Source organism: Plecotus auritus, assembly GCF_963455305.1.
Source record: "Plecotus auritus genome assembly, chromosome: 8".
Classification (NCBI taxonomy): domain Eukaryota; kingdom Metazoa; phylum Chordata; class Mammalia; order Chiroptera; family Vespertilionidae; genus Plecotus; species Plecotus auritus.
The window spans coordinates 143,452,098-143,470,204 of record NC_137782.1 but is presented as its reverse complement, the minus strand read 5'-3'; the positions used below and the strand labels follow the sequence as shown (position 1 = coordinate 143,470,204).

The 18,107-nt window shown below is 35.5% G+C and overlaps 1 protein-coding gene and 1 pseudogene across 16 annotated transcripts in view; both read right to left on the bottom strand.

Annotated features, from left to right (window-relative positions):
* CCDC88A (coiled-coil domain containing 88A) overlaps positions 1-18,107 on the bottom strand; it is a gene marked incomplete at its 3' end in the record, with an annotated part of 112,318 nt that overhangs the window by 25,637 nt on the left and 68,574 nt on the right. For 12 of the 15 annotated variants that reach the window (XM_080685786.1, XM_080685787.1, XM_080685789.1 and 9 more), the window contains exons 15-22: positions 16,570-17,640; positions 14,801-14,928; positions 13,670-13,811; positions 9,286-9,450; positions 5,279-5,440; positions 4,664-4,941; positions 4,298-4,441; positions 2,688-2,874 (exon numbers count right to left, since the gene is read on the bottom strand). In XM_080685786.1, coding sequence (XP_080541912.1) covers positions 2,688-2,874; positions 4,298-4,441; positions 4,664-4,941; positions 5,279-5,440; positions 9,286-9,450; positions 13,670-13,811; positions 14,801-14,928; positions 16,570-17,640 — 2,277 coding nt within the window. The remainder of the gene's footprint in view (positions 1-2,687; positions 2,875-4,297; positions 4,442-4,663; positions 4,942-5,278; positions 5,441-9,285; positions 9,451-13,669; positions 13,812-14,800; positions 14,929-16,569; positions 17,641-18,107) is intronic. The other 3 variants (XM_080685788.1, XM_080685792.1, XM_080685790.1) reach the window with 1 other exon arrangement.
* Positions 11,259-11,637, bottom strand: LOC308255864 (large ribosomal subunit protein eL37-like; annotated as a pseudogene). Its single transcript has one exon. The product of its transcript is annotated as a large ribosomal subunit protein eL37-like (transcript).

The window sequence follows — 18,107 nt, the reverse complement described above, 5'->3', positions numbered from 1 at the left end:
GTCCCAACCAATATTCCAACCTCAGGCTATCTGAGAGTTAGCCTTTGACAGCTCTCCTGGGCCTGGGGCTTTTCTGTGCTCTGCTCAAATCAAGCCAGTCCCCTCCAGTAGCAAAGGTACTGCTTTTCATGGATTGCCCTGCACCCAGGCAGAATTACCAAGTACTGAAACTAAGAGAGGGAGAGGGAATGAGACTGGGGGAAGTCACATTGCCTCAGACAACTATAGCTCCTACCCAAAGTTGAGCAGTTTTTAATAAATGCTTCTCAATTTGTTGTTTGCTTCTGCATGAGTTTCACAGTACTAAAATGATAATTTTTGACAGTTTTGTCAAATTTTATTGTTTCTTGGGGAGTTAATTCTTCATGCTCCTCTACCATTTTGTAAGTTCATTACCCCAATCATATTTTACTTAAGACTTTTATAAATCACAGGCAGAATGAATGTTCTATACATTGTAAGCTTTGAGTATTTAAATGTACAGAGTGGGGCAAAGTAGGTTTATAGTTGTAAGTACACGAAACACAGAGTTTATTCTTGTATTATTATTTACTAATTATTATACTAACTTTTCCATATGCACAACTGAAAACCTACTTTTGCCCCACCCTGTATATGCTTTCAAACTAAGGGTTTGCTTAAGTGCTGGTTCCCTAAAAGTTCCATGAAATTCAGGTGTTAAGCTATATTCAAACTGATTATTTAAGTAACAACCATAAAATTTAAGGGTGATCTAAGACTTTCAGTATCATTTTTATATTTCAAAACATTTAGCACTTTATCAAACCATTGTAACATCCATGAAATTACATTAAGAATAAAACTGTAGCCCTAACCGGTTTGGCTCAGTGGATAGAGCGTCGGCCTGCGGACTGAAGGGTCCCGGGTTCGATTCTGGTCAAGGGCATGTACCTTGGTTGCGGGCACATCCCCAGTGGGAGGTGTGCAGGAGGCAGCTGATCGATATCCCTCTCTCATCAATGTTTCTAACTCTCTATCCCTCTCCCTTCCTCTCTGTAAAAAATCAATAAAATATATTTAAAAAAAAAAAAAAAAAGAATAAAACTGTATACATAGGCATAATGTCATTTCTATTTAAAACCCTCCAATGGCTCCCAATTTTATTCAGAATAAAAGTCTAAGTTGTTTGTTTTTACAATGGCCTATAAGGCAACATATCTGGCCCACACACATCTCTGAGTTCACTCCTACTACTCTCCCCTTTGCTCATTCCATTCCAGCCACACGGGCCTCCTTGAGTGTTCTTCAAACATACCAGGATTCCCCTGGCCTTAGGGTCAGTGTATTGGCTGTTTGCCTGGAATATTCTTTTCCCAGATATCCACATAATAATACCCTAATCTCCTTCAAATCTTTGTTCAATGATGCCTAGTTAAAATTTCAATCTGCACTCCCTTATCCCCCTCCCTGGCAGTCCTTATCCCCCTTTACCCTACTCCATTTGTACCTGCACATAATTTATCACTTTGTAACATACCATATGTTGAAGGCTAATTTTCAAAATGGTTACACCAGTATTTTTAGTCCATGTGCTTTTCCAGAACCTTGCTTTTCTCCATCAAGAGACAGAGTCTACAAATACATACCTACCAACAAGTGAATCTAAAAATCAAGTGAATAAAAAATCTGAAGAACAGAATGGACTGGTGAATATAATAGAATCAGGGACATAGAAAGGGAGTGGACTGACAGTTCTCAGGGGGAAGTGGGTGTGAGGGGTGCGGGAAGAGACTGGACAAAAAGCTTACACCTATGGATGAAGACAGTGGCGGGGAGTAAGGGCATGGGGTGGGGTGGGGTGGGGAATCAGGTGGAGGGGAGCTATGGGGGGAAAAAAAGAGGAACACCTGTAATAATCTGAACAATAAAGATTTATTAAAAAAAAAAAAGAGACAGAGTCTATTTCCCTTACCCTTGAATCTGGACAAGACTTAGATGCCTCAATGACTAGAATGCAGGGGAAATGATGCTGCATGACTTCTGAGGCTTAATCATTAAACAAAAAGATTTTTGTCTGGTTCTGACCATGTTGTGAGAAAGCAAATAACCACCCATGAGAGGAAACTGATACCTTCCTCCAGCTGATAGCCAGCATCCACCACCAGCCTGCACCCAGCCTTTCCATCTTCCAGCCGAGGGCCCAGGGGCAAGTGGAGCAGAGGCAAACTGGCTCCCTGTATCTGTCCAAATTCCCACCCACAGAATCTGTGAGCATAATAAATAACTGTTTTATACCACTAAGTTTTGGGGTAATTTGCTACGCAGCCATATGTAACAAAACACTGAAACACTATGTATTTCATTTACTTATTATGTTTATTGTCTGTTTCCTTCCACCAGAATATAAACTATACAGGGGAGAGAGTTTGACCTATTTAGTTTACTAGTACATGCCAGGAGGCCAGTAACATTTTTTATAATAATAGAAATGGTTTTATATATAGTAAAAGTACCTGAACATGTAAGTTTAAACTAACAATAAAAAAATTGAAATTAATAATAAAGTTTTTTGAATTACTTATGAATTTCAATTATCCCTGACCAATTCTTTTAGAAACACCCCACTAAATATATACTGCTGGTCATTATAATATCATTGTTTAGTTTTTAGATGTGTCTGCATGCCTAACAGAAGGGAGACAGTGATTAAACTTGTTAAAGCTTACCTCACACTGGTTATTTAGCTTGGTGGATGTAATGTCCAACTGTTGGTATTGTTCCTTCAGCTTTGAAAATTCAGCTTCTAATCTTGTTTGTTCCAGTTTGGAATTATTTAGAAGACTTTTCAAGTTTTTATGGTCGGTTTGTAAAACTTCAGTTTCTTTCAAAAGCTGATTATATGTATGATTCAACCTATAGTTAGAAATCGTAATAGAATAGAATCAAATTCTCTTAATAGCTTTCATTGTCATTTACATAATGTGAAAATGCTGTAAATCACATTCAAACATACTTAGAGAATATAAAGAATTCTTCTGCCAATTACTACACTGATCAAGAATCAGTTTCTATTTCGTAAAAACTAGATTTTTAAAAAACTGAGTACTTTTTTCCCTTGAAATGAAATCTCTCAGCACTTAAATATGTTGAAGATGTAAAGACACGCAAAATTTTGTGTGCTGCCTTTCAGCACTTCAGCTATGGCAATGTAAGTGCAGTGCAAATGTTTAGGCCAAGCATATCAAACTCAAAGGCTAACACGGGCCAAATAAATGAGGCATGCGGCCCACGGGCCGCAAGTTTGACATGCTTGGTTGGTTTGGCTGTTTAAACTTTTCAAAGATTTCTAAACAACTTGAAAATGTACCCTTATGGAGTAACTTGATTACCAGTGGCCAATTTTGATATTCCCAAGGCTTCAAGTTAAAAAAGAATTGCTCCATGGCAATAGGAGGCTATTAATATCTAAGATTGTTAAAAATAAAAGTATGAATAAATCAGCTAGAAAATCATAAGGTTGCTCACTTGTAGCAACTTCAAAAGACAGGAATTGGGATACCAGACTAGCAAAAAAAAGAGAAAGACATAAAGAATCAGGTCCAGCCCTGACCGGTTTGGCTCAGCGGATAGAGCGTCAGCCTGCGGACTGAAGGGTCCCAGGTTCAACTCCAGTCAAGGGCATGTACCTTGGTTGCGGGCACATCCCCAGTAGGGGGTGTGCAAGAGGCAGCTAATGGATGTTTCTCTCTCATCAATGTTTCTAACTATCCCTCTCCCTTTCTCTCTGTAAAAAATCAATAAAATATATTTTAAAAAAAAAAGAATCAGGTCCGTTACATTCTGTCTTAATAAAATATGCAAATGCCGTCAAGGTACAAAAATTTCATTATATAATGTGGCTTAAAAACTTAAATTATTTGGCCCAGCCTGAACGGCTCAGTTGGCGGAGCTCTGTCCTGTCACTGAAAGGCTGCTGGTTCACTTCCCAGTCAGGGCACATATCTGGGCTGTGGGTTTGATCCCCAGTCGGGGAGCATAAAGAAGGCAACTGCTAGATGTTTTTTTCTGTCTCATCCTCTCTCTCTCCTTCCCTCTCTCTAAGCATATCCTCAGGTGAGGATTAAAAAAAAAAGTTTAATTAGTTGGATAGAGAGAGAAAAGGAGATCTAGGTCTTTGTCTGAGCCATTCTATAACTAGCTGCAGGGTTTTGTTGGTAATTTACTTATTGCTGGGGTCTGTTTTTAAAATTCTAATTTATGGATTGTACTGCAAAGAGGTAGTATACACTTTGGAGGTAATGAATAATAATACAAAACTAAAATATATATTTATTACCTATCATTTTCACCACAAAGTTTCTTGTATTCTGCAGCTACAGTCTCATGGTTTTTGTTTTCAAGCAGCATTTTTTCCTGTTCTACTTTCAGTGTTTTTTCCAAATCTTCCAACTGTCCTTTCTGTTTTAGTAACTGATTATAACTGGGGAAAAAAGTTAGATATTTGGTTTATAATATTTCCTCAAGGGGAAAAATACTTTAAAATGAAAAAATAAGAGGAATTTATTACATGCCAGTATCACAAAACAAGTAAGTTTATATAAATTTCCTACATAATCTCTTAGATGTGTTTAACTCAACATTTACTTTATTACCCTAAGTAAATAGGTGTTAAATTAAAAACATAGAAAATATAATAAATTACCGATCTTCGAGGTCTTTATGCTCCACCTCAAGATTTTTGTGGGCAGACTTTAGAGTTCCATGTTTAGCAATGAGAGATTCATACTCTGAAGCCTGCCGTTCATGAAGAAGTTCCAGTTTCTCATGATCTTTGATCAGAGAATCATATAGAGATTTCAGATCTTCTCGCTCTTTGATTACAGATTCATTTTCATTTTCTAAGGAAGACTGCTGGATTAGGAGTTGTGCATTCTGGTTCATAAGAGAGGTACTTTGGGAATTAAGTGTGGAATTTTCAACCTATAAGAATGTATACTGTTATCAGACATAAGGAAAATAGCTTATATTGTTCTTTTGTTTTTTTAAAAAATAAGAAAGATTACATTAACTTTAGGAAGTTTTCAATAAATCAAAGCAGATATATGCACATTATACTGAGGAAATTTGAATTTTTGTGTCCCAAAGAAGAAGGTTACCATTTAATTTTGACTTTTGGTAGGTGTTATTATATATATACTAGCATATATATATATGATGTATATTAGGGGATCTATATCACATATATGTTTTAGCTTGAATTATTTTAATAGCATAATTCAAGACTTTGTTGCATATCCCCCAAATATTACATTACAACCTGAAGCTTGGCATTCTGTGTTTGAAGAGTAGTATTCTGCTCTTGTAATGACACTGTCTGCCTCTGAAGTGCAAGAATCTGAGCCTGCAAATTATTGTTCTGTGTCTCAAGTTGCTTCAGTTGAGTTTTCAGTGCTTGCTTCTCTGCTTGTAGTGTAGCATTCTTAATAAAGAAAACACACATATTATAAATAAAAACAACATCAAACTATTTCTATTTAACAGATACTGGCATTTTGTACAAGCACCATTATAATAAAAAACAACCCTAACAATCTTAAAAGAGAAAAGAAAATATTCCCTCTATCCCAAATTGTAAACAGATATTTAATCTAAGAAAAAGAAAGCAATAATCATAAAATCTGAATAGACTACTGTATTTGTGTCTGTCTGCTTTATAGTATCTGAAAAATAAAATACTCCATTCTAAATATATTGACTAATACAAAAAACAAGAATGTGACTGTCAGTTGTATGGTTTTCATGCTGCCTAAAAGTGCCCAGTGTGTCCAGAATGAGTGGGGCGTTTCTAGTCAATGGAGTGCTTCTTTTCTAAATGCCCAAAGGCAAATATAGATAGATAGATAGACAGACAGACAGATAGATATGTGGTGGTCACAAGGATAGCAGCAAAACTAAGTATTTTATAAACACAAATATTTGGAAGACAAGTAGAAACAATCTTAACCACCTGTTTAAAAATTTTAGTGCCTACAAACCTAACAGATATTACATATTTTCTTTAGTAATTATTTTTCACGGTATAAAACACTCACTAAAGCTCTATTTCATCTATAGGACTTCTAGAGAAAATCCAAACAAAACATACCATTTTCAATTTTTCCAGTACATATGGCCATAATTCAGTTTTATAGTTAAATGGTTGAATTACTGTGCAAATCATAGTTAATGTTCTAAACATTAAAATGTTTGTCATGAATATTATATTTTCAGGATTACTTCTAAATAACATATCATAAATAACATAGCATCAAAAAGTATAAACAAAGAATCCTCTAGAAAACCAAATTTAAAATCTTTAATATACAAAAGACCAGAATTTACATATAATTGCAACATACATAAAAAGTTACAACTGAGCTATAGCTGGTTTGGCTCAGTGGATAGAGCATCAGACAGCAGACTGAAGGGTCCTGGGTTTGATTCCTGTCAAGAGTATATACCTTGGCCCTAACCGGTTTGGCTCAGTGGATAGAGCGTCGGCCTGCGGACTGAAGGGTCCCAGGTTCGATTCCGGCCAAGGGCATGTACCTGGGTTGCGGGCACATCCCCAGTAGGGGGCGTGCAGGAGGCAGCTGATCGATGTCTCTCTCTCATCGATGTTTCTAACTCTCTATCCCTCTCTCTTCCTCTCTATAAAAAAATCAATAAAATATATATTTAAAAAAAAAAAAAAAAAAAGAAAAGAGTATATACCTTGGTTGCAGGCTCAATCCCCAGCCCTGGCCGGGGCCATTTGGGAAGCAACCAATCGATGAGTCTCTCTCACATGGATGTTTCTCTCTGTCTCTCCCTCTAAAAAATTAATGGAAAAATATCCTTGGGTGACCTAGCCAGTTTGGCTCAGTGAACAGAGCTGCCAGCCTGTGGACTGAAAGGTCCTGGGCTCGATTCTGGTAAAGGGCACATGCCCGGGTTGTAGGCTCGATCCCCGGTAGGGGGTATGCAGGAAGCAGCCCATCAATGATTCTCTCTCATCACTGATGTTTCTATCTTTCTCTCCCTCTCCCTTCCTCTCTGAAATCAATAAAAAATATTAAAAAATATATATATATCCTTGGATGAGCATTAACAACAACAACAGCAAAAAAGTTACAACTGAATCCCAACAAATTACTTTTATCTTATCTACATTTGGGGGACAACAATAATATCCACTCGTTAGGGTTTCATGTTATATATACTACGTCACTGTATAAAAGGAAAGTCAGGATTTAACCCACATATACCATAAAAATCAAAGCTGAAGAACCAAAATGTTTCAAAGATGTTTTTGATACTGAACTTCTTTTGTTCATTTGTTCAAATACAAAGGATAAAAAATATATACTGAAAAAATATAGAATACTGACTTAGAATACCATCTTTTAAAAAAATATATATATTTTTATTGATTTCAGAGAGGAAGGGAGAGGGAGGGAGGGAGATAGAAACATCAATAATGAGAGAATCATCGATTGGCTGCCTTATGCATGCCCCCCTACTGGCCGATGCTCTATCCACTGAGCAAAACCAGCCAGGGCCTAAAATACCCTCCTGACACACCAAATAAGTAAACGATTTTTCCCTTGGATATGTTAAGTACTATTGTAGTTCAGCTCTTTAGAAATCAAAATATACAAGCTCTAATGATCCTAGAAATAACAAAAATTCTTATAGTATATAATGAATAGATGAGATAGCTAAGAGTAGAAAGGATAAGTCAGAGCAGGAAAAATTTACAATAGGAAAGTATGTAGTTAGCAAATATACTGGCAGAGACACAAAAATTATCCGTCTAATATAGGGCTTGCCATCTTTATAAACCCATTATCTAAAATGGCTAAAGTATGAGAACCAAGTAACTTTTTCCCCAGTGGAAATTTATAAAGGAAGTCAATGGGAAAGAGATTTATCTTATAGGACTTTATATGCCAGCCCAATTGTTCGAGGTATAATTATTAATCTAAACAATAGAGGTACCTATGTATATATTACTGAATAATTAAAAATAGACATTCTATTATCTACAGGTGTAAAACTGTAAAAGAAAAATACTTCTATATATAGGTAAATCACAAACAGTTTTCTGGGAAAGATATTTACAGTAATTACTTTTGGATGAGAAAGTAGGAATCAAAGTTATAAGGTATTAATTTTTGGCTTTAAGGCTTAAAGCTTTTAATTCATGTTATATTAAAAAACAGTAACAACCACAACTATTTTACTTGTTAGCATGCAAGTTCCTAAAGCTTATTCATCTTTGTAGGATGTTTGTTGAATTCATTCAATTATTGTTTATTGTCAAATACGTAACTCATTCAGCAGTGTCTGCTATCTAAGAGGCATTGTTCTACATACTGAAGGCAGTGGTGAAAATGAAAGACAAGCTACCTGCTTTCAAGGAGCTTTTTTTCAGTAGATAGAGAACAAATAAATGAACAAAATAATGTCATTTCATAAGTGGAAAGTGCTATGAAGAAGCTAAAGAAGGCAGTGATGTGATAGTGAAGAACGGTTTAGGCTGGGGCAGCTCCTTTACTGAGGAAAGGGATCAAGGAAGAAGTCTTGCAGGTGGTAGTGACATGAGACATGAATTCTGAGGGAAGCCAGCCAGCAGGAGAGGCAGACAGAAAGGCCTGAGGTAGGAACAAGAAGAAAAATGCCAATGTGACTAGAACTAACTTACTTATTATGTGCCAGGCATTGTTTTGTGTTTTCCAGATATTAACAGATAATATTATCTCCAGATTAATAAACAGAGTGGGTAGAAACGTGATATGGTATAAGGTGAGGCAGGACAATGTCAGGAAGGATCTTACAGGACACAGCAAAGAATCTGGATTTTATTCTAATTAAAATGGGAAGCTATTGAAGATTTTAAGTATGAAAGTGACATGGTTTGGAATATGTTTTAAAAAATAACTGACTACTGTATTGAGAATGGGTTAGACTGGGCCAGAAATGGAAAAGGTAGGGCCAGTTAGGAGCATATTTTAATAGTCCAGATGACAGATGATGCTACTGAGGTAGCAGCAAAGATGGAGAGAAAGAAAATGGGCTTGGGTATATTTTCAAGATAGAGTTGATAAAGGTTACTGATGGTCTTGTGTGAAGGTGATGGAGAAAAGTAAATTATGAGTTCTTCAGTCTTTATTCATATTACAAAATAAATTGGTCAAGAAAGTATAAAATGAACAAAGCTACAAAACCAGATTAGATACATTTTCTGAGTTGCACATTACTTCTAAAAATCCTTATTCCTACTAAAAATTTAAAAATACTTACATTTCTTTCTACTTCAATCAATCTGTCTTTGACTTTCAGAAGCTCTCTGGTTGTTTCTTGACTTTCTCGCTCCCATTTGTTATCTTCACTGGAAGCGGAAGGAGGGCTCTGTACCATCCTTTCCTCATCTTGTCTTTGTTTAAGGGCTTCATAATTCTTTTTAACCTAAAATTTTATTTAAAATATTTTAATGGAAAAAATAAATCATCCCAGTTCTGCTTCTTACAATTAATTTGACTCTGCACTGGTCTGGTGAATGTGAGACACACTTTATCTAAAAATATGGAAAATAGTATGTATAATTATCATTATTAGCATAATCACAATTTATGCCCTGTAAAATACAAATCCTTTCCTCTTAGAAATATTAAATATATTCTTTTTTTATTTTTGTTAATCCTCACCAGAGGATCTTTTTCCATTGCTTTTTAGAGAGAGTGGAAGGGAGGGGGAGAAAGAGAAACATCGATGTGAGAGATCTATCAATTGGTTGCCTTCTCCATGTGCCTGACTGGCGCCGGGGATTGAGCCTGCAACTGATGTACGTGCCCCAGCACCCACCACGCTTCAGTCCTTGGGCCAGCACTCTAACCTCTGAGCCAAACCAGCTAGGGCAAATATATTTTTTATGTGTAATGCTCCTATAATATATTCTCTAATTACATATCCTATTGTTTATGATGAAAATGTTGCTGAAGATTAACACGCGCTGCTAATAATAGCAACTGTTTTTAGATCTCTATCTATAGCTGATTTAGAGATTTCTGAGATCCCCATGTAAACAACAAATAAAGATCTGACACAGTATTAATTCCTCTTAAAAAGAAATCTAAATTAAAATTGAGGAAGTATCTATATGTAGACACTTGCCCTTCTATGAAGGATTTGTTGCCCAGAATGAGCTGTGTTAAATAAATTAATGATTTTTTTATTGAGACCTTCATCTATCACATATAATTACTGTAATTTATTTTATGAAGAATGAGCAATCCAAGGTTTTCTGGTATGACTACAACCAGATTCTACTTTAAGAGAGCCAACTCAAAACTAGCAACTTGGTCATCTTACATTACCAAAATTGCTGATAAACTTAAATAGCTCTCTTCAATTGGAAATGATTATTGTTATACTTATCCTGAATTACTAGTTTATCCTAGGAGACACTTATCATAAATTTCTAAATTAACCTAAACTTTATATTAAGGCAAGGATAAATATTTAAAATAATTCAACATTTAATGCAAACCTTAAGAAAGCTTATAATTTAACAATAAAATTTGCTACTATTGAGTTAGAAAATAATGATGTGAGACTAAAGGAAAAAGATGCCAAGATAGAATGTAATTTAAACCTTGGCAAGTGGCCGAAACCGGTTTGGCTCAGTGGATAGAGCGTCGGCCTGCGGACTGAAGGGTCCCGGATTCAATTCTGGTCAAGGGCATGTACCTTGGTTGCTGGCACATCCCCAGTGGGAGATGTGCAGGAGGCAGCTGATCGATGTTTCTCTCTCATCGATGTTTCTAACTCTCTATCCCTCTCCCTTCCTCTCTGTAAAATATCAATAAAATATATTAAAAAAAAAAAAATTTTTGGCAAGTGATCTAATAGGTGTTTTGGGATCCAGGTCCTCCCTCCCCCTTACTTTTAACACCCTAATAACAAAGATGGGTGACATCATTTCTAGTCTCCTATTTTACGTTAATTTCCCACAGGATCTTTTCACCCCTAGGCTTAGAAAGGTTATAGACATATGCCATTATTAAGAAGAATTAAGAAAAAAACTCAAAGCTTCTAATTTTTAGAGCATTATTTTTACAACTAAGCTTCAAAAATGGCTTCTTTACCTTATGTATCATTAATCAGAATCTCTAATTTATGTTCACACAAAAATAAAATATCCTTTTCCATCAAGGTTTTTCCATCAAGGTTTCTTTTCTTTTCTTTTTTTTAAAACAGATTTATTGTGCGACTAATCATTGAAATCCTTCAGATGAACTGGATGCAGCAACAGCTGCCCTCTTGGGTTTAGGTGTTGTTCCTTCAGGGAATCCATGCCTGAATCTGCGGTACACAATTTTCAGGTGCCTCATGCGGCCAGTAACGGTAGTGTTTCGCCCTTTAGCCCTGGCACTCCAGCCATACTTCCTCTTGTGCTTGGCGGGGTAGCCGCACTTGCCGCAGGTGGAATTCTGCAGGTGGTAGCAGGTGGACTTCTGCAGATGGTAGGCCTTCGAGCCGCAGCAGCGGCACAGCGTGTGTCTTGTTGCGGCGCTTGCCGAACAATGACGTCCCTTCGTCATCTTGCTTCTGCCGCAGAGACTTCAAAGACTCAAGGTTTCTTAGAGGCAGCATATAGGTAGGACTTGCCTTTTTATCTAGTCCATTAATCTCTGACTGTTACCTGAGGTATTAGACCTTTTATATTTAATGTGATTTCTGGTATGATTTTATTTAAACCCACTTTGCTCCACCTTTTTTATTGTTCTGCCTTCTTTTGGATTTTTTATAATTCTATTTTATCTCTTTTGCTGGCATATTAGCCATACCTCTCTGTCATGCTATTTTTTTAAATATATTTTATTGATTTTTTACAGAGAGGAAGGGAGAGGGCTAGAGAGTTAGAAACATTGATGAGAGAGAAACATCGATCAGCTGCCTCCTGCACACCTTCTACTGGGGATGTGCCTGCAACCCAGGTACATACCCTTGACTGGAATCGAACCTGGGACGTTTCAGTCCGCAGGCCGATGCTCTATCCACTGAGCCAAACGGGTCAGGGCTGTCATGCTATTTTTGTAGTTACTTTAGACCCTATACTATTCATATTTAACTTTCATAGTCTATCTTCAAGTGATATACCTCTTTGTGTGTAGTACTAAAAGTTAGAACAGTATAATTACAGCTTAATATATGTTTATGGCAGGAAGCTAGTCCAATAGTAGTTATGCCATAATGGCTGGAAGTAAAAGATAATGATGGATTTTTAAACCTCCATCTTTTAGACTAGAAATAGATATATACCAACCCATATCCAAACCCACTTATTTTCTAGATGAGTAGCTTCATGAGTTGATTTTACTTGTAACCTAGTTATACTGCTTAATAGGGTAAAAAAAAAATCAGGAAATAAAGAAGATTAATAAAATCTGGCACCAAGTTTGATTTATTTTTTTGATAATCCTTTATGTTAAATAAACAAAGTTCTAGAATTTCTTCTACATAAATACTTGTTTCATGGTAATGTCTGAGATGAATACCAGCAATGATCGTAAGGGCAAATAGGAAACAAAACCTTTTTCCTTTCTGCCTGAGAAATTCATCTCCAGTTAACTTTCTCCAGAAACCTCATAAAATTGTATGTTCTATGTTAGCAGGCAGGTTTGCTGAAGGGAAATAATATCCCTGATTGGTAAATTGTATTTGGACTGAGAATAAATACCTAACATGAAGCCATATCTTTGAACTTCTCTAAGTGCAGCAACTCTTAAAATTGGTAACACTTACGGAGATCATAAACCTGTACCTCTGGAGTTGTTGCAAGAGATGGTAACTGCTGTGGAGCATGAAGTCTTAAAGCCAGGGCAGCTCCAACGCACACCCAATACGAACTCCCTTGCACATGCACTGTCATCTGGTAGGAAGACGATTCTCAGACAACTCATGTGAAGAACACCTGACAGTGCCCTGCTAGCTGCTTGTATTTCCATAGTGTTCTGAGTCAAAGGGTTCTAAATGTGGCCTGTAGTAATCTTACAAGTTTTAATGTTTAGTTACTATAAAACCACTCCAGGGAGCAATGCCGAGACGATAAGAAGAATAATAAATCAGAATATGATACTCCCAATCTAGTATTATATTAACTCAATATAGGGCAAGTCCTTCCATATTTAATTTATTCATGTAGAGAAAACAGTTTTGTTTAATTCACCGAATAATTCTAAATATCACAAGAAAATAGATCTAGAAAAATATCCTCAACTCTATGAGAGCATGCCATATGATTTTCCTCTACTTGGTGTTCTCACACGTACAAATTTCCTATCAAACTTTTACCTGGATTCTCAATAGGAAAAGGGTGTCAGAATAAAGTGCCTGTATCTCATTGAGAGCTTTTACCCATAAAATAAGCCCACCTTTTCCCCATTCCAACATATCAATTATGATATGTTCCTAACTGCATGGGGGACATACACACACGAAATAGGATTGAGTCAATTACAGTGTATAGACAAAATACAGTTTGTCATAAATTACATGGCAAAAATTTGTTTAAGAACACTCTCGAATTTAAGAAAAAACCAAAATATTAATAAAATATTTTTTATTTTATAATTTTCTCTCCAAATATTTAACACTTAAAATTATTTCCAAGGAAATCACTTACTGTTTTAAGTTCTTGGCGCAATTGCTGGTTATAATTTGTGGATTCTTCTAACCGAGCTTCTAAAGCAGCAATTTTTTCCTCTTTTATTTCAAGGGACTTCTTTAGAGTGGATTCTAATTTTGATTCCAAAAGTTTGTACCTACTATCCAAGTACAAAAATAGTAAAAGTTTGTTACTGGAGGTCAGAAAATTATTTTTAAAGATAATTTATGACTACTGATATTGGTGCCATAAATAGATATTATCATTTAAGTGGCAAATTAAATTATCTTCCTCTTACTGCCCCAGTCTCCCCCTCTTAAACTATTCCTGGGAATGAAGAAACAAAAATTACTAAGTAAACAGAGCTTTAGATTATAGCCTAGGTTGCCAAAGAAAAAATCATCTAATACAAAACAGGCATTATATTTCTATTAGTTTTATAAGTCTCAAAATATTTTTTCAAAATATTTATTTTAGTTTTATAAGAATAGAATCTATAGAAAGTGAAGGATTATATTATCAAACACTTGTCTACACTATTAAATGTATTTATATAAGAACATATTTATAGTTAAGACTTGAAACTCACTGAAGACTTTGTCTTCAGGGTATAAAGTATATGCAGACAATAGGGTGGTGAAGGCCTGGTTTGGGGGTAGGGGGGAAGAATGCGAGCTAGAAGGGGTAAAGGAAAAAAAAAGGACATATGTAATACTACATATGTAATACTACAATAAAGATTTAAAAATAAGTAATAAATGAAATAATTGAGGCATTTAAGCACATAATCAAATAAAATATAACTTGCTTAAATTGCATATTTCACCAGAGAGGGGTTTGTTTGTCGTTAATGTCTCATTCTACTTTCACAGGCAATTATAGCCTTAGATCTTCTGTTACCTCAGTGACAATCTGTATTTATATAATATTTTAGCATTTTTTTTCTTAGACAGTATTAGGCTGTCTTTACCTGATTTTTTACTTTTTAAACATTTTTAAAAATTGATTTTAGAAAGGGAGAGGGAGAAAGAAACATTAATGAGAGAGAACCATCCATCAGCTGCCTCCTGCATGCCCTCTAATGGGGAATGAGCCTGAAACCCGGGCATGTGCCCTGACCGGGAATTGAACCAGTGACTTAATACTCACCTGTCATCAGTACTTTGCTCATCATGTAAGAGTCGCTCTTTATTTAACCCTATCTTCTCAAGCTCATGGGTTAATTTTTCAAGATCATTATTCATTTGTTGTGTCTTCAATTTTTCATTCACCAAATCCTTATTTTAAAAAGAATGCAAAACTCACATAAGTGTCAAGAACATAAACTTCTAAGAAATTTAGCCAAGATTCTAACTACCACCATCCAGGAATATATATAATGTGAGGCAGGAAAGACAGAAATGTGGTTGGACTTTCCCTCCCTCATTAAGAAGTAGTTATGAAACAATATAACATAGTCCAAACAGAATAGTTCTGTCTTTTTTTGGCTATTACTTCTTTTTATCTTTTTAATGTTTAAAACCAAATGGAGAAACTATTTACTCTTTCCTTTGTGAATCCACACCTCACATTTGAGAACTATGGGAAAAAACGCATATCCATTAATTTTTCAATAATAAGCTAGGACCTTAATGCATGTTTCTTCCTATACAACACCCTTTTCCCACAAGCACCCTTCTCCCTGTGGAAGAGGATATAGGTCTGAAGAACTAGGGGCATTCTGAGAAGTGCAGGCACAAGGAACCTGTTGCTCATGTCTATGAGACTATAGAACAACAAAAGAAAAAAAATGAATGGCTCATAATGGTTCCTCTCCTCTCAATATCTCTTTAGCAGAAACACAGACTTCCCAATGTGACTTATTGCGAGAATGCTAAGTAAGATACTTTTAAATTGAACTTAAAGGGTTACCAAATATAGTATAGCATAGTAAAAGCAAAAACAAGCTAAGCATGTTATCTTCTGATCTACACCAACCACATTTACAAGATCTGTTACCAGTATACTCCTATAAATTTCCAATTTCTTCTCAACACACACATCTGAGCAACTACCAATTGTTCAATGCTGACCTTTAAGTTCAACCTGATTTGTATTCTCTAAGCTTAGAGGTCAAAATTCATGGGGCTTTGGAGTCTGAAAGATCTGGATTTGAATCCAGTAATCCAACTCTGCCATTTATTAACTGTCATCCTCAAAAAATTACTTAATATCTCTGAATCTGTTTTCTAATCTAATGAAGATAATACCTACAAAGAATTGGTCATAAAATTGTGTGTGTGTGTGTGTGTGTGTATGTGTGTGTGGGTGTGTGTGTGTATATATATATATATATATATATATCTTATAAAGTCCTTAGCCCAGTACTTGGCACATAGTTTGCATTCAATACATAGTGGCTATCATGGATCCCATTATACTTAGCATTCAGTCAAGAGTCTTGACACATATTGTAATATTATTTTGAAATAAAAATACAATGTAATAAGTCAGATACCATATGGAAACTTTATTAGTACAAGATCTTAAAAATATAATATACATATACTTCTTAGTTTAACAAAGGCAGGAAAGTTGGAAACTTTCTAGTTCTAATTCTAAATTTCTACTTTAGAGCCATCCATACTAGTAGATGATACAAACTACTAATGGGTTCCAATAAAACTTAAAGCCTTGAGTTAAAAATATCCTATATAATAAAAGGATAATAAGCAAATTGTCCCCTTGACTGGAAGTTCAATCAGGGGGCGGGGCTGGCCAGCCAACTGCCCACAGCCCCTCCACCCCAATCGGGGGTGGGGCCAGCCCACCAACCACCTACAGCCCCTCCCCCCCGCCAAGACCCCACCCATACACAAATTTGTGCACCGGGCCTCTAGTAAAAAATATTTGCCTTAAATTTAGGTAACTATACTTACCTCACGTAATGTAACCAAAGTTTTTATATCAATAGTTGCTCTTTTGACAAGTTCCTTATTTTCTTTCTCTAATTCTTTCAGACGAATGCAAGATTCTTTATAAATACCAATCTCTTTGAATAGAGTTTTGTTTTCTTTCTCCAAATTTCCAATTTTCACATTATTTTCTTCTAATGTGGTATCTTTTATTTCTGCTTGTTGTCGGAGTCTCTTATTTTCCTTCTCCAGCTGTTTCTTATCCTTCTCCAGTTGAGAAGTCTCTTGCTCTAATGATTTATTTTCTTTTTCTAGCTGTTCTAGTCTTTTGCTGGATATTTTTAACTCTTCTAGGTTTTTTTGCAATGTTTGATTTTCCATCTCTAAGTCTTGTAGTTCACTCTCTAACTGCTGAATTTTTTTATTGCTGTTCTCTAGAGCCTTCTGTAGTCTTTGATTTTCTGTATCTAAACCCTGGTAGCTAACTTCTAAGCGTTCTGATTTCTTGAATGATGCTTTCATAAGCTCTAAACCCTTCTTAAGCTGCTCTTTTTCACTTTCCAGTTCTTTATTTTCTAGTTGCAGCTGAGCCATTTTCATGCTTGCACACTTCAAAGACTCCACATTTCTCCGCAATTCCAAGTTTTCCTCATCAAGTTGGGAATTCTCTTTCTCTAGGGATTCTAACTGAAAAGTAAGGTTTTTAAAGCTATCCAATCTTTTTTTAAATTTCCTATTTTCTCTTTCTAGCTCTGAATTTTCTTGTTCTAAGGCCTCAATTTTTTCACAAGTAATTTTTAAATTGGTTATTTTTTTCTGTAACAATTCATTTTCTTTTTCAAGATGATGCAACTCATTTTCAAGTTCTTCTGCTCGTTCTCCTTTTTCTTTATAATGTTCCAATTCTTTCCTAATTTGTCTTTTTTCAAATTCAATCTTGCTTAATTTGCTACTTGTTTCTTTGATAGATTCATGGAGAATTTTATTTTCTTTTTCAATGTCTTTCACCCTTGCTTCAGCACTTATCTGGGAGCGCTGCCTTAAGGAAGACACGGTTTGATTCAGATGTTCATTTTCCTGCTCCAATATTTTAATCTAATTTTTAAAAAGAAAGGAGAAAATTAAAAACCTAATTGAACAAGAACCAAATATTTTAAACTATTTTTAAATATATTTTTATTAATTTCAGAGAGGAAGGAAGAGGGAGAGAGAGATAGAAACATCGATGATGAGAGAGAATCATTGATTGGCTGCCTCCTGCACGCTTACTTAATTGCATGTTTCAAATTCAAATATGAGTATCAGGGAAACATACATACATATCTCCTTGAGGATATAAGCTTTTACCTTACACAAATAAATTGGTTTTTAATTTTTAAATGTATTTTTTATTGATTTCAGAGAAGGAGAGAGAGAAACATTAATGATGAGAATCACTGATCAGCTGCCTGCTGCATGCCCCCTACTGGGGATGGAGTCCGAAAACGAGCAAGTGCCCTGACCAGGAATTAAACTATGACCTCCTGCTTAATAGGCTGATGCTCAACCATTGAGACACACCA